Consider the following 14,355-nt stretch of genomic DNA (forward strand, 5'->3'; position numbering starts at 1 on the left):
GCTTAACTGCGTTCCCAGATGGGTTCAGTCTTATACCCTTTATTACTTAGTGTGTAGAGCAGGAGACCTGACAGCAGGCAGGACAGGAGACCAACGTCTCTTTTGGTTCACGCCCTTTCAGACCTTTCTGTGCCCGATGCAGAGTCGTGAGACCTCTAAACCAAACTTGTCCTGTCGGCTGCTGTCAGAGCTTTCTGAGCTCCCACTGGCCCCTGTTCCTTTCTTGGCGTCATTTTATTGGGCAAACAAACACCCCATCGGCTCGTCACAACGTTCCTCCCCACAGTGCTATCTCCTAGAGATTTATTTGACTGGTGTGAGGCGAGTGGAGATGTTTGAAGTGTGAACAGCTGTAAAAGTAGTCTCTGGAAGAGTGGAGAGATGATGAATTGCAGCCTGGGAACAGTAAGCTGATTTCAATAATCAGGTTTCAGAGTGTGGGGCTGTTCATAAACATCCTGTCCTGCCTCAGTGGAGAAATGAGGAACAGGAGGTAAATGAAGCAAAAAAAAAAAAAAAATCATTAATACAGATAAATGGTACAAGTATCTGTACCTGTGTCATCTGCTTGGAAAAGGAGCTTATGTGCTTTCCAGACCTATTTCATTCTTGCAGGATAAATCTCCACAGTAAAAAGCCTTTTTGCTTATTTGCCCAATTTATTTTTTTTCTGCAAGAAATCTGTGGTACGCGAGCCAGCATAGAGTCCGTTAAGATAACCAAGGCAGTTTAGGTGATCCAGTCCTGTCGGTAGATAAGACAAGAACCTGTTAGGGATTTGTGAAAATGGAAATCTCATTAGAGACATTAATTTACAGTGTCTTTGGGGCTTTTTAATTAAAAGAAAAGTTTCAATCTCTTTTTGGCAGACTGTTCCTGGAAAATAGCAAACTGGAATGCAGTGAAAATGAAAACAACGTTCTTGGCCAGGGTGGAAGTGGGACCGTTATATATCGGGCACGATACCAAGGAAAACCGGTGGCTGTAAAGAGATTTCAGATTAAAAAATGCAAAGGCTCTCCCACTTCAGCTGCAGGTACAGTACCCGGGATCGGTGTCGGGAATTGGCTCTTGCAGCCTACAATCACAAGATAAGACCGAAGAGCCTTCGCTCTCCGCAGTGCTGGCAGCGCCTGTTTAAATACAGTTTTGAAATATATATAGCAAAATTGGTGTGTTTCCGGGGAGGAGGAGGATGGATCTTAAAGAGTCCTTCATGAAAGCACTTGTAGCGATGAAGGTTGTTGACACAGGGTGCCAAGGCAGAGCCCTCGATTGTGGTGGGAGACAAGATTTTGTCTCCTCTTCCCAAGCTATTTGGCAATGGGAAGTGTGGATTTGCATGAGTTTGCACTACGGACTTGTGGGTCTCCGCCTTTCAGTAAGTCTTTTACTCTCTCTGTGCCAGCAGCAAATTAGAAACCCTTCTCAGCCTGCCAGCTCCTGCAGGCAGGGACAGGTTCTCGTCCTGCACAGGTTTCCAGCAGAGCCTCAATTCGTGGACAAAAGAAAGGGAAAAGTGTCTCATTTTCCTCATTTTTGTCAGAGAAGGATGCAGTGAACCCCTGAGCTGTGGAGGAGGCCAGCTGCTGTCCCAGTGACAAATCACCTTTGGAAAGACCAGACCTGCCTGAGCAGCCTGTGGTGTCCCGTGGCAGAAGGACAATTACTGTGAAGGGTCCTTCTTCTGGCAGGGCAGCCGAAAAAGGGTGGGAAGACTCCTTCCACCAAAGGGTCTGCAATGTGACATCCACACCCATAGCTTTAAAAAGCACAGCGTGGGTTTTCCAAAATCATCCCGGTGATATATGAGAACAGTGTGTGCCAGACACAAGTTGAGGGTGATATTGAAGGACCAGGGGAGCACTTGCTTCCTGAAGCAGATGTATATAACCTGCTTATAGCCAGTGCCTGTAAGTGGCTCATGCATCCACATGAGGATGCAACTTAAAGCCCCGTTGTTGCCATAACTCCATAAGCTGCTGCAATTCTCTGTGATTAGCACCTTCCAAAGAGTTTCTAACTTGGTTTTGCAGCTGGGGCGTGAAAAGGGGTCTGTGTGTCTTGGCAGATACCATGCTGAAACACCTGAGAGCCATGGACGCCATGAAGAACTTCTCGGAGTTTCGCCAGGAGGCCAGCATGCTCCACTCACTGCAACACCCCTGCATCGTCTCCCTCATCGGCATCAGCATCCACCCGCTCTGCTTCGCCCTGGAGCTGGCCCCTCTGGGCAGCCTCACCACTGTGTTGTCTGAAAACTCCAAAGGTAAAAGCGGGGGCTCCCTCCTGGGAGAGCTCACTCTCCGAGTTGTGATAGTGACAAATGGTCAAAAACATTTAAATTACTGCTTGATTTACTGAAGGGGATTTTTTTCCAGACTAGGGGAAGTGGGAGGGATGGAACTGCTCTTCAACTGTGCCTTTGGGAACCTAGTAAAAACTGATGGTCAGGATTTTCAAAACTGCTTTGGAGATCTGGATTTTCAATTTCTCTGCAAATTAATAAGTGCATCTCACTTCAGTGCTGCATGGGTAGTGCTGTGTTCTTCCCCTTGCAGATGAGTGTCTGGCACTCTAAATTCTCCCATAATTATCTGTATTTCTGTCACTGTCAAATGAACGACACTGATTCCAAGATAAGTTGAGGCCATCTGATCCTCTTGGCATCTTGGCTTTGTGTCAACTTTCAGGCAAACACTAATTTTCACCAAAAGATTTAGGGGTCTAGAAGTGAAAGGGTTTTAAAAAAGTATTCTAATAGAACTGTCAGAGGTTTATAGTAACATGAACAGTGTCATTTCAGATCGTGGGACTGAGTGACGTTTTAAAGGGTTGTTAGTTATTGCTCTGGAGTTTGAAAGAGAAATAGGGGGGGAGAAATCGGTTATTGCAATAACGAGAACTGAAGACGGGCTGTTCCTTTGTGCCAGGGTCTTCCTTTGTGCCGCTGGGGCACATGCTGACACACAAAATAGCGTATCAGATTGTAACAGGCCTCGCCTACCTGCATAAGAAGAACATCATCTTCTGCGACCTGAAGTCAGACAATATTTTGGTGTGGTCCCTGGACGTCAAAGAGCACATCAATATCAAACTCTCCGATTACGGGATCTCCCGGCAGTCATTCCACGAAGGCGCGCTTGGCGTGGAAGGCACACCAGGCTACCAAGCTCCGGAGATCAGGCCTCGTATAGTCTACGATGAGAAGGTAACTGTGATGTACCCATGGAGACAACCCCTGGGTGACTGCGGTGGGTGGCTGGTTCACAGAATCACGGAATACCGGGTTGGAAGGGACCACAAGGATCATCTGGTCCAACCTTCCTTGGCCCAGCACCCTGTCCAGCTGAATCTTAAAAGTGTCCAATATTGGGGAATCCACCGCTTCCCTGAGCAGATTATTCCAGTGGTTGGTTGTTCTCATCATGACAAATGTATCTTGTGTCTAATAGGAATCTCCCCAGGAGTAAGTTGTACCTATTTACCCTCATTTTTTCCATGTGACTCCTTGTAGAAAGGGAGTCTCATCTTCTTTGTAGCCACCCTTTAAAAACTGGAACGTGGTGATGAGGTCTCCCTTAAACCTTTTTTTCTCACCGCTGAACAAGCCCCGTCCTCTCAGCCTTTCCTCGTATGGTGGCTTCCCATGGATCATCTTTGTGGCCCTTCTCTGGACCCTCTCCAGCCTGTCCACATCTTTTTGTATAGCAGGGACCAAAACTGAGCACAGCATTCGAGGTGTGGCCTGACAAGGGCTGAATTCACCTCGACACGCATGGTGTGCAGCACCAGCTTTCCCACCACGGCCTTCCTTGCTCTCCTCTCCACCCACCAAGGGAGGTCTTCCCTTGTTTTTCTCTCTCTGTTGCTGGCTCTAGGTCGACATGTTCTCGTATGGGATGGTCCTGTATGAGCTGCTGTCTGGTCAGCGGCCCGTATTGGGACAACACCAGCTCCAGATTGCGAAGAAACTGTCCAAAGGGATCCGTCCTGTCCTTGGGCAGCCAGAAGAGGTGCAGCTCTATCGGATGCAGGCGCTCATGATGGAGTGTTGGGACACTAAGCCAGAAAAGGTACGAAAAAGCCCTCATGAGCAGCATTTTCTGGTCTCGTAGCTACAGAGATCTGGCAGCCCTCTTCATGCAGAAGAGCTGAGCTTGCTCTCAGTACAGCAGAACAGCTCAGTTGCCCGTTTACCCCTCCTGCTGATTTGGCCCAGAGCTTCTGTTGACTTAAATGAGAGTTTTATGAATGAAATGATGGCAGATTGGTGGCCTTAGACATCTGCGGTGTCATGAAGGTCCCTCGACGTCAATGGCAGTTAGGCTATTGATTTCACCAGGGCAAGACGTTACCCATAATTTCTAGAAACAGCTTCAGTATCATGCTGTGAGTGTAGCTACAAAGACTTCAACCCCCCTGAGATTATAAAAGGCAGTATGAGGGGGAAAAAAAGGGTTCAAAGTACAAGAAAAGGATTATGCTGCATTACATTTTTTCATTAATTACAAGTTGGTGTTTCAGAGCTGCTGTCCTTCAAACAAAGGTCAGCTTGACTCACTAACAGCTAGACACTGTCATGACAGTGGGTCAGCTTCTAAAATTCATAAACCTGAAGAAATTAGTCAATAAAATGTGTAAGAGAATCACAGACCAAACCGTGGAAGTCCAGAAGAGGTTTGGCTTCAGTGTCTGGGATACAGAGGATGCCAAGAACCAGTGAGGTGGGATGTACAAGGAGAATTAGGTGCGGATTGGACAAAGTAGCAGAAGCGTTTATTAAAGAAGACCTACTTCTTGGGTCTCTAGCGTTAATAAATGATGATTATGATGATTCTTTTATTTCATCTGGACTTCCTGCTCTCTTGTGTGACATATGTCTTTCTCTTTTCCTTTGCCCACAGCGCCCACTGGCCATTTCTGTTGTAGGACAGATGAAAGATCCCACCTTTGCAACATTTATGTACCTGCTGTCCTGTGGGAAGCAGTCTTCCTTCTTCTGCTCCCAAGGACAAGAGTACACCGTGGTGTTCTGGGATGGGAAAGAAGAGACCAGGTGAGACGGCTCATATTAGTAATTTCTTTTTTCCTTTTTAAGTGAAAATCCTTCAGCGTCTTCACTTATGCCTCTGGGAGGGAGGTAAAGAAGGTGAAAGTGAATTTGGGTGAATGCCAAGGAGACAGTGAACACTGTTTTCCCAAACTCTTTTAATTGGGAACAGTGGTTGCTTTATAAAGGATATTTAATGAGCTTAACTCTGCTTCAGTTAATATGAGGAGAAGATTAGGGCAGTGTAATGATTCACACACACAGGATGAAGCATTTGCACATGAGAACAGACGTGTTCTGCCTTTCCTAATGAGGCCATTTAACACTAAACCTTTCCTAATTGAGACTGCAGTTCCACCTCTGTTCTGCAAAGCAATTAAGCACATGCTTAAATCCTATTGAAATCATCGGGATTTAACCACATGCCTGAAGCTGTGTGTGCATCCAAGTGTGTACAGCCAGTAAAATGTGCGCTACACTGAATAGGCATGTGCTTTAAATGTTATTAAATTGTGACTGAGATGATGGTATTTTGCTCAGCCATATGTGACCCAGGGCTAGTTAGGTTTATTTTTATGGATGTTACTGATTTTTATAGCCCTGATCTTATTTGGAAGCATTCACAAACCGATCTGAAATTTATATTAATGTGTTCATTATTTGCAAACATTAACCTAATGGGAAAGATACGTGATGTGTTCATGAGCTATTTGCTTTGCTATTTGTGGTGCCTGGTCAGTCGTTCAGTGCAGACAGTATAACTATTCCTGCTAAAACTGGTGAAACACATGGGACTCACAGATGTATTTTGAATACATGGATGTTGTCCAAATATTCACAGCAATATATCTCAGTGAATCTGCTTCCTGACTGGACAATCCACTTGCTGGAGACTGCTGAATAACAAATTACTTATATGTGACGGATTTTGGGTTGCGTAATTCCTTGTGCCACAGTTGGTGAAACATCTGGGGCTCACAGATGTGATCATGAATATCCACTTATTGTTCGAACACCCAAACCCAATAAACTTCCCCAAACCTCAAACAAACAAAATCCTTTTGGTGACAAAAATATTAATTAGTCATAATTATAAATTATTTTATGGGGCTACACATCTTTGCTCTTGTTTGGAAGAATTGTGCTCTTCTGTTTATGTACTAGAATAAGTAATGAAGCCAGATAACACCACGGCAGTGAACTTGGAGAGCCAGCACGTGTTCTCTTGAGAACCTAATGGGCAAGATGGGCTCAGACCTCCCAGCTATTAATTACTGCTGTTCAGCTGGAGCTCTTTGTCTCACAGCTGAATTATAGTAACAGACCACGTAAGTTCTCCTAATCCATTTCCACGCGAAGTTTAAATCTTCGCAGAAGCAGTTGCATATCTGTCCCCTGAGGAAGAGCCGTGGCGCATGTCTTTCTCTTCCTTTCCAATGATTGTTTGGAGGGGCATAGATCCTCGCAGCGTCATCTGGATCTGGACAGTCGTGTTACGGCTCTAGGGAATTGTTGTTTGCTCCTTTCAGAAACTACACGGTGGTGAATCCAGAGAAAGGAGTCATAGAAGTGGAGAGGATGAGCTGCCCAGGAATGAAGCTGTGCTGCCAGCTAAAATTTCGGAACGCCCTCTGGGCCGCCACCGAGGTGAGTGTCGCCTGAGCCCCCGTGTCCTGCTCAAGAGGGGACCTCGTTAGGAGAGACACAAATGAAGGGAAAGAGCCTCTTAAATTAGTAAAGCCAAGAGTGTTTGAGACAATGAGTGTCTCAGATGAGCAGCGTGACTTTGCATCTGCCGTCTCCGGGTGTTTTGTTTCTGCCTGTAACTCGGCTGATACCTGGATCAAAATCCTGTGTCCTGGCCTTCAAAACGATCGTGGGAACCTCGAATTTCCGAGGCAAAACTCTCCGGGTTTTAGCATATCTGTACCCAGGGTTTCATCTGGGAAATGTCCTTATCTGTAAGCGATAAATGGAAGCAGTGAAAGAAACCATGCGGTTAAGGGTGGGGATTTGAAAGAGGCCTGAGGGATTTGAAAGCTGGTGGGAAATGGGTGCCCGAGTTTTGTGTTCACTGTGGAAAACTGCAGCTAAAAAGATAAAGAGTGAGAGATTGTGGCTGATTTATCCCTCAGAGCCCCGTCTGCCCATCCAAAAGGGCTGTGTTAAGTGTCAGCCAATTCTGACACAATCATTTGACACAAAACAAACAAAAAAAATATCTGAAACCAACGAAAATGTTCCTGAATTTCAGTGTTTCAGAGAGGGAAAGAAAGGCCACACTTGCTGAATAAATAATTTGTGTTGGTTATTTCATTCTGCCCTAGTGTGGATGCTGGAACCGACAGTATAGATATTTTTTTCTCCTGTAGGGAAATAAGATACTTTGACTTTTTCTGTTCCCAAATTGAGGTAAAGTTCAAATATTCCTATTTTTTCATAACAAGAAATATAGAAAATTTACAATACAGAAATCTTAAAGCATTTTACATTGCCATCTTTTTGACCAAAATGAAGTGCGTTGCTGTTCCCCAAACTGAGTGCTCTATGTCAGTTCAGTAGATTTACGGGTTGTAGAGCAGGTGTAATTCCACATAAAATGTAATGCTGGCTTTTCTTGAATTGACGAATTAATGCAAAATAACATAAAACATGTTTCAGTTGTCCTGACGCACTTGAGATTTGTTTGATTTTTAGAAGAATTTTTGGGTTTTTTTTTTTAAACAGGGTCAGGGTTGTCAGATGCTACTTTTAGATGTGGTGATAAAACACCTATAGTGGTGATTTTGGTGTCTTTTGGATAGCGCATGTACTGCCCGCAGCTCATTCTGGGGAAGGCAGAACCTGCTCGGTACCTGCAGACAAAGCAAATGTTCTGCAGGGGAAACAAAGAGAAATCCAGGGTTTGAAAAATACAAATAAAAACAGGTTTTGGACCCAATTTGATCTTGTTCAGGTATGAAAATAGAAAAGGCGTGGAAGATGATTAAAACTTAGAGAATTTTATGTGTTCTTTCATAGGACCAGAAGATTTCTGTGTATGGGTTGCAGGGCATGTGTCCTCTCAAGACTCCGCAGAAGGGTTTGGACACTCCAGCTACTGTGAGCTGCTTTCTGGTGATGCCTGTTGTCAAAAAGGTGAGGAGGAACCTCAAGGGAAAGGGACATTACTGAGACTGAGCCACCCGCTGCCCAAGTCTGAGCAGCTCGTCACTGGCTGGTGTTGAAGGACTTTGCAGTGCCCAGGAACATTTTGGCAGCAGGAGGAGAAAGTTTCCAGGTTTTTGTGCCTCTGCCAGGAGACAGAGGTGTGGGCAAGAACCTGAGTCAAGGGACCAAAACTGGCACTTCCAAACCTGCTGGGAAAATAGTCAAAATGGATCAAATTCCTTTGCGTGGAAGTTTTCCAGCTGTGTTTCCACATCGCTGGAAGACAGGAGTTTAGGCTGATCAAGCAAAGTAGAGGGGACATGAAACAGTAATTAGAACAGAGATTTGTTAGCCACTAATGCAGGATTTGGGCATATCCTAACTCTGGTACGCACTTTTTTCCTGGTGTGTGAGCATGCAGTCGTTTTTGTGCACAATCAGCTTTAAATATTATCCAGGCTGAGCCACACTTCTCTTTGGTTTTAGAATCACAGAATCGTTTTGGTTGGAAGAGACCCTGAAGATCATCAAGTCCAACCATTAAATGAGAACGTTTTGAATGAGAACATTCGAATAATGCAGGCAGTCCAAGTAGTGCCTCTTATGGGTAACAACAAAAGTTATATACTGTCTGTCTAGGTCTGGAATTGCTAACATGCAATTCCTGGCAGGAGAAATCTTGACATGACTGCCTATTGCGGGCAAGTATTGGGAGATGTATAAAAACTGTTTTTGGACTAAATTACCTCCGGTTTGCTTACAGCCACCTCAAGTAAAAACACATAATTATGTTCCAACATTATTGGTAGTTGTGTCGGTTTTGCAAATGCCAGCAGACTGACATGTGTCTAAAAGCTCAATATGGAGCAGCTCTTGGAGCAACAGGGGAGCTGTTTGATGCCACATTCTGCCTTATTGTCCATTTCTGGCTCGTTTGCTGGGACCGCTGCATCTCGGCAAACCGAATCCGAGGCAGATGGTTAGTGTAAGGTGCACTGCTTCACTTCCAAACATGGTCTAAGCAGGACTAAAGTAGGGCAGAGATGTAAAGTTGGCACAGGGGTGAATTTCACCCGCCGGGAGGCTGCATCCGTCGGCTTGCTTTGGCTCCCAGACCTGCAGCATTTCTCCGCCATGCAGTTTCATTTCTGATGTGTAGGGCAAATTTCTTTTTCATGCTGCCTGAGGTTTTATCCAGGACAGTCGAACGAGTCTTTCACTTTCAGCTTTTCCACTGTCCTACAGCTTGCAAAGCCATTCCTCAGGGGTTACGAGTGGCTTTATGTCTCCTGGTTTCTATTTTCAGTTTGCGGCTTGCCTAGAAAATGTCATAAATAATGCCAGGCCCTACAATAGTAATATTGAGTCTAGACACCTCCCTTCCTCCCCCGACCCTACCCAACCTTCCAGAAATCCACATCCCTTCGGCGCGCTCCTTAGTTTATTGGACTTAACTTTTTCCTCTCTCCTTTCTATGAATGAGTTTGGCAGTGAAATAGCCAGAGCAGCAGCCGGAGGGATGTGCAGACCAGGTTGGCAAGAAACTAAACCATTTTTTGAAACAGCCAGTTCCTCCAACAAAGCTAAGTGGAAAGCTTACACTTGTCAAACTCACTGTACGGCGCAGTGAGCTGCATCAGAGTTATCACACAGTCGTTATTGTCCAGCGGAGGAGAGAATTGCTCGCGTTTCCCTGGGAAGAAAGCTTCTAGCTGGTGAGATGTGAGGTAACTCGCAGTCAGAGAATTGCCGAGGGACGGTGCTGGGAAGGGGAATTCTTTACGACTGCCTTGGGAAGTCTGATCCAAAAGAAATAGTTTCCAAAACTTGGTTTCTCATCCAAAGGAAGCATCATGGAAATTTAAAAGCAGCGGAGAGGGGCCCAGAATCTAAAACTCACCCGCCATGGAAAAGTCTTGTACAATTTAAACTTTTTTCTTGCATGCTTTGTGTCACCAGTCATTGTTTTTGGCAAACAGTAAAATTTTAAGTAAATTTCCTTTCAGAAAAATAAAAAATAACAAACACACAAATAAGCAAAGAAGTTAAAAAGACCAAAACAAGACGCTTTCTGAATTGTTTTGCAGCATTCTTACACAGATATGCTGAGGGAGAGAGAAATCTGAATGGGTGCGAGCCTCCGGCCTCTCGCAGAAACCTGGAACACGCGCAAACAAAAGCTGCATTTAAAGGCTGCAGCCTGCCGCTGCCAGCGGTGCCAGACCCTGCGGGGAAGAGAGGAGGAGGTGACCCAGGCTGTCGTGTCAGGGGATGGATTTTTAGATTTGTTTTGTTTTGTTTTAACCTGCTCACGGCGGCTGAACCTCGCGCTGTCCTGAGCTGCGAGGACGGGACGTCTGGAGCCAGCTCGCCCCTGCACATCGCACGCCCTGGCGGCCCCGCTCCGAGCCCTTCCTCCCTGGCACAGCGGGGCTTCTGGCAGGACGGACACTTCAAATGCAGTTCTGTTGCTCTTGTGTTTTTGTTGGCTCTTCGTGGAGACCAAATGTTGAAAAATGAATTCTGAGAAAGTTACTTAAGGTTTCTGGAGGCTGCTGCCCTGCCTGCCTTTTGGTCACTGTTGTAATACCCTGATTTTTTGGAGACTTTTGCCTCGCTGCACTGGCAGCGAATAACGTCTGGTGAGTCGGTGGCACCCGGGGGTGGGTGGCTTTTGCCTTGTGCTTCTGTGAAATGAGTCACTGCCTCGTTTCGGTCGGGCAGGTTGAGGACATTTCTTAGCATTTGAGTTCCCACTCCTTGTTTCTTAAACAGAGAGATAACAGTGGCTGGACGGAAACAGGTCCCGATAGCCAAGGCGGTGAGTAATAAGTGCCCCAAAGCATAAAATAACTTCCAGATTTGCTTCCACCGTTGTGCTGTTCCAGACAGGCTAGAATTTGGTATTACCGGTAAAGCTGGGTGGGGATCACGGATGCAGTTCTGCCCCGTTATGGTGCCGATTGCCCGGTGCCAAGGAAATTTGGCCTATGGAAACCCAAAGGGAATCTGGATTCTGTTCTGCAGTAGCTGACACTAATAAAAGAAATGAAAATATTATTTTTTATGAAGAATATGCTTGGATCATTCAGCATTTTCAAATTAAATAAGACAAAATTATAGCGATCTCTCAGGATTTTAGTAGTGTCCTGTGTCATGCTAGGAGCAGTTCAGGTTAACATACCCACATTATGCTTAATTTCACATGTTTCCATTTCAATTTAAATGTTTCCATTTTTAGTAAGAAATACCATTGCAGGGTCCTTTGGACTGCAAAAGTTGGACCATTTTCACCAGCAAATTGTGGGCTGTTCTGCTTCGTTTTGTTCTGTTTTAAATAACTGTACTCCTTTCCAAAGAAAAAGCAACCCAAAGCCCAGCTTGTGCAAAGCATTACGCCGTGTTCCAGCCTATTGATGCAACTCCCTGGCAAACCCAGATCCAGGAGCCCTTGCACCAGATCCACATGGCAGCGGGGACATGGCACCGAACGCTGCCGGCCGTTTGGGTTTCTTTTACTTAAGTGCTTGGAGAATTGGGACTGGACTGAGTCAAAGTCCAAATCCCGTTTCACAACTTTCCACTTGCTTCCCTGGTTTTTCCCATTACAGTAAAATTCTGCCATGATTTGGATTAGTCATACGGGCTCAGCACACTCATGGTTTTACTCATACGTTGTATACAGAGAGCGTCTTTTTGTCCAAGACTCTTAATGAGCCTTGCTAACAGTGCTATCAATTAAAGTAATACCCTTACGATATCTGCTCCTTGATACCTGCGAGCAATTGAAGGTACTGATTTTAGCCTCTACAGGTCTAAGCATCCTGGGAGCTGCTTCCAGGGCTGGCACAGCCAAGATCCCTGGAAGGGCTTGGGCTTTTCCTTAATTTGTGAGCAGCAAGGGGTGACACTGTAGTCCCCGTCCCGTCTCGCAGGGGTGGCGGCATCGCTGGCATCCCGAGTCGGCTCAGCTGTCTGGTTTTGTTCGCTTCGCTTTGCTTTAGTCTGGCCAGATTGTAACAACAGCAAAAACGCCCTGGGCAAAGGGTCTTTTTTTTTAGAATTTATCGCTCCATGGGGAGGAAATAGAAAGGCCTTTGAGGTAGGTATTGTTTTATCCGCTTCACAGATGAGGGAGTTTCTGGTACAGACCCAAGGTCACGGGGAGTTTTGTTCCCCAGAGATCCATTTCCCAGTTTGTTGAACAGCATTTTGTGTTGCTGTGATGAGCTGGAGGGGCTGGAAAACCAACGAGCCGTGGCCTCACCAGCTCCTGTCCACGGGACGTGAACATGTCTGTCGCATCAGTGTCGCAGAGCGCGGCACCAGAGCTCGGTCTGGCCGTGGCTCCTGCAGCTGACACATCTGTGCATTTGGGGGTGGGTTTTTAACTACCTGCAGAATTCTTCTTGGCACTCGGCAGCTGCTTTGCTGAACTGCTGCTGCTTCTGTGCCCTCGCTGGGACACCTCTGAGCTGCCGGGGAACCCAGACCCAGAGAACGGCCCTGGGAGGAGCGGTGCTGTCAAAGCAGCACATGTCAGATGCAGAGCGATCACTTTGTGCTCTTGTTTGCAAGGGGATTGTCTCCCTCTCTTTCCATTTTTACTGCATTTCTTCCACTCCTCCCCTACCTACGCCGATAGCAATAGCTTTTACTCCTTTTTGGAAACGAGCCGGGTTTCTACAGCTGGATTCCTAGGAACACGATGGCTGTCTCAGAACGTACTCCAGCTTGAATTTGTTAACCTTTGGGGCAGGCTGCCAGGTCCATCTGTCCTCCCTTGCCAATAAAGAGGGAGGTAACGCTGGGTGAGAGGAGCATGGCCCTGCAGCAGCTTCTCTGTAATGATGTATTTTTATGTTGCCGTTATCACTGAGCCATTTGGGGTCAGTTACTCGCGTATTTGCAGGATTGTGAGAGGCAGCCAGAGCCTCTGGGATTGAAAGGTCTTGTATTGCACAGAAGTAAAAATTCTGGATAGCAAATCTGCTGTCTTATTTTGCAGAACTCGTATGTGGTGCTGGCCGGCTTGTCGGATGGACTTGTAGCAGTGTTTTCGGTGTCCCAGGGCATCCCAGGGGACAGCTGCTCCTACCTGTGCTCCCACACGGCAAACAGGTCCAAATTCAACATTTCCGACGACGACCCCCGGCAGAACCCCTACCCGGTGAAGGCCATGGAGATCACCAACAGCGGCGCGGAGGTCTGGTACAGCAACGGCCCCGGCATCCTCATCATCGACTGCACCAGCATGGAGATCAGCAGGAGGCTGGAGCCCTTCAGCCCCCCCTCGGTGATCACGTCCATCGCCTGCAACTCCGAGTGCCACGGGGAGGAGGTGGTGTGGTGTCTGGATGATAAGAGCAACTTCTTGGTGATGTATCACGTTACCACCTACCAGCTCTGCGCTCGCTACTTCTGCGGGGACTGCAGCCCCCTCCGAGACATGTTTACGATCCAGCCACCTTCGGCCGCCATCCCGGCCACAGCACCGATAAACCACAAGGCGATGGAGAGTAACCCGCTGGCGGACATGAGCATTATCTACAGCCCGGAGGTCGGCACCCAGATACTAAACCACCAGGACTCGCTCACAGATTATTGCTCTGTGTCTTCCTGCTCCTCCTCGCCTCCTAACAGGATAACCCGCTGCCCCTCCAGCCTACCCAGCTCGCCCACGAGCTCTTCCAGCGCGCTGCTCTCCACAGATTTTGAGGAGTCTGACAAATTTCATGAGCTGAAGCCTTCCCTGGATCACGATGCTGTGCCTGCAGGTGACAACGTGCAGCATCTCCAAGCTGTCAAGATTCTTCCGGTGAAAGACCTCATATGGATCCCTAGGTGAGTGGGTAACTTGTCAAAACAACTGTGTCAAAAATCTTTCCCGCGAGATCAGCTCGGGCTAACTCAGGAGCTTGGCCTTCAGGATGACTCAGTATGATTCACCTGCCCAGAAAGTCAAGTTGTTATTAAGAAATTTTGCTCCCAGTACAAGGGTATGTCAATTTTTCTACTCCTTTTTAACAATGTCTAGTGTTGGGCAGATTGGCCACATCTTAGGTCTTGCAGGATTGATTTCAACAGAAGAGAAATGCAGGTGGGAAGACTCGAAGCTGTTTCCCCAGCTGCTGAGGGAACAAAGACCAGTC

General features: G+C 46.6%; 1 protein-coding gene across 1 annotated transcript in view; it reads left to right on the plus strand.

Annotated features, from left to right (window-relative positions):
* Positions 1 to 14,355, plus strand: part of LRRK1 (leucine rich repeat kinase 1) — a 75,239-nt gene that overhangs the window by 57,623 nt on the left and 3,261 nt on the right. The window contains exons 24-31 of the mRNA XM_065641455.1: positions 870 to 1,036; positions 2,072 to 2,269; positions 2,934 to 3,211; positions 3,882 to 4,076; positions 4,908 to 5,059; positions 6,583 to 6,700; positions 8,075 to 8,191; positions 13,212 to 14,047. Of these exons, the coding sequence (XP_065497527.1) occupies positions 870 to 1,036; positions 2,072 to 2,269; positions 2,934 to 3,211; positions 3,882 to 4,076; positions 4,908 to 5,059; positions 6,583 to 6,700; positions 8,075 to 8,191; positions 13,212 to 14,047 (2,061 nt within the window). The remainder of the gene's footprint in view (positions 1 to 869; positions 1,037 to 2,071; positions 2,270 to 2,933; positions 3,212 to 3,881; positions 4,077 to 4,907; positions 5,060 to 6,582; positions 6,701 to 8,074; positions 8,192 to 13,211; positions 14,048 to 14,355) is intronic.

Source organism: Caloenas nicobarica, chromosome 10, assembly GCF_036013445.1.
Source record: "Caloenas nicobarica isolate bCalNic1 chromosome 10, bCalNic1.hap1, whole genome shotgun sequence".
In the NCBI taxonomy this organism is placed as follows: domain Eukaryota; kingdom Metazoa; phylum Chordata; class Aves; order Columbiformes; family Columbidae; genus Caloenas; species Caloenas nicobarica.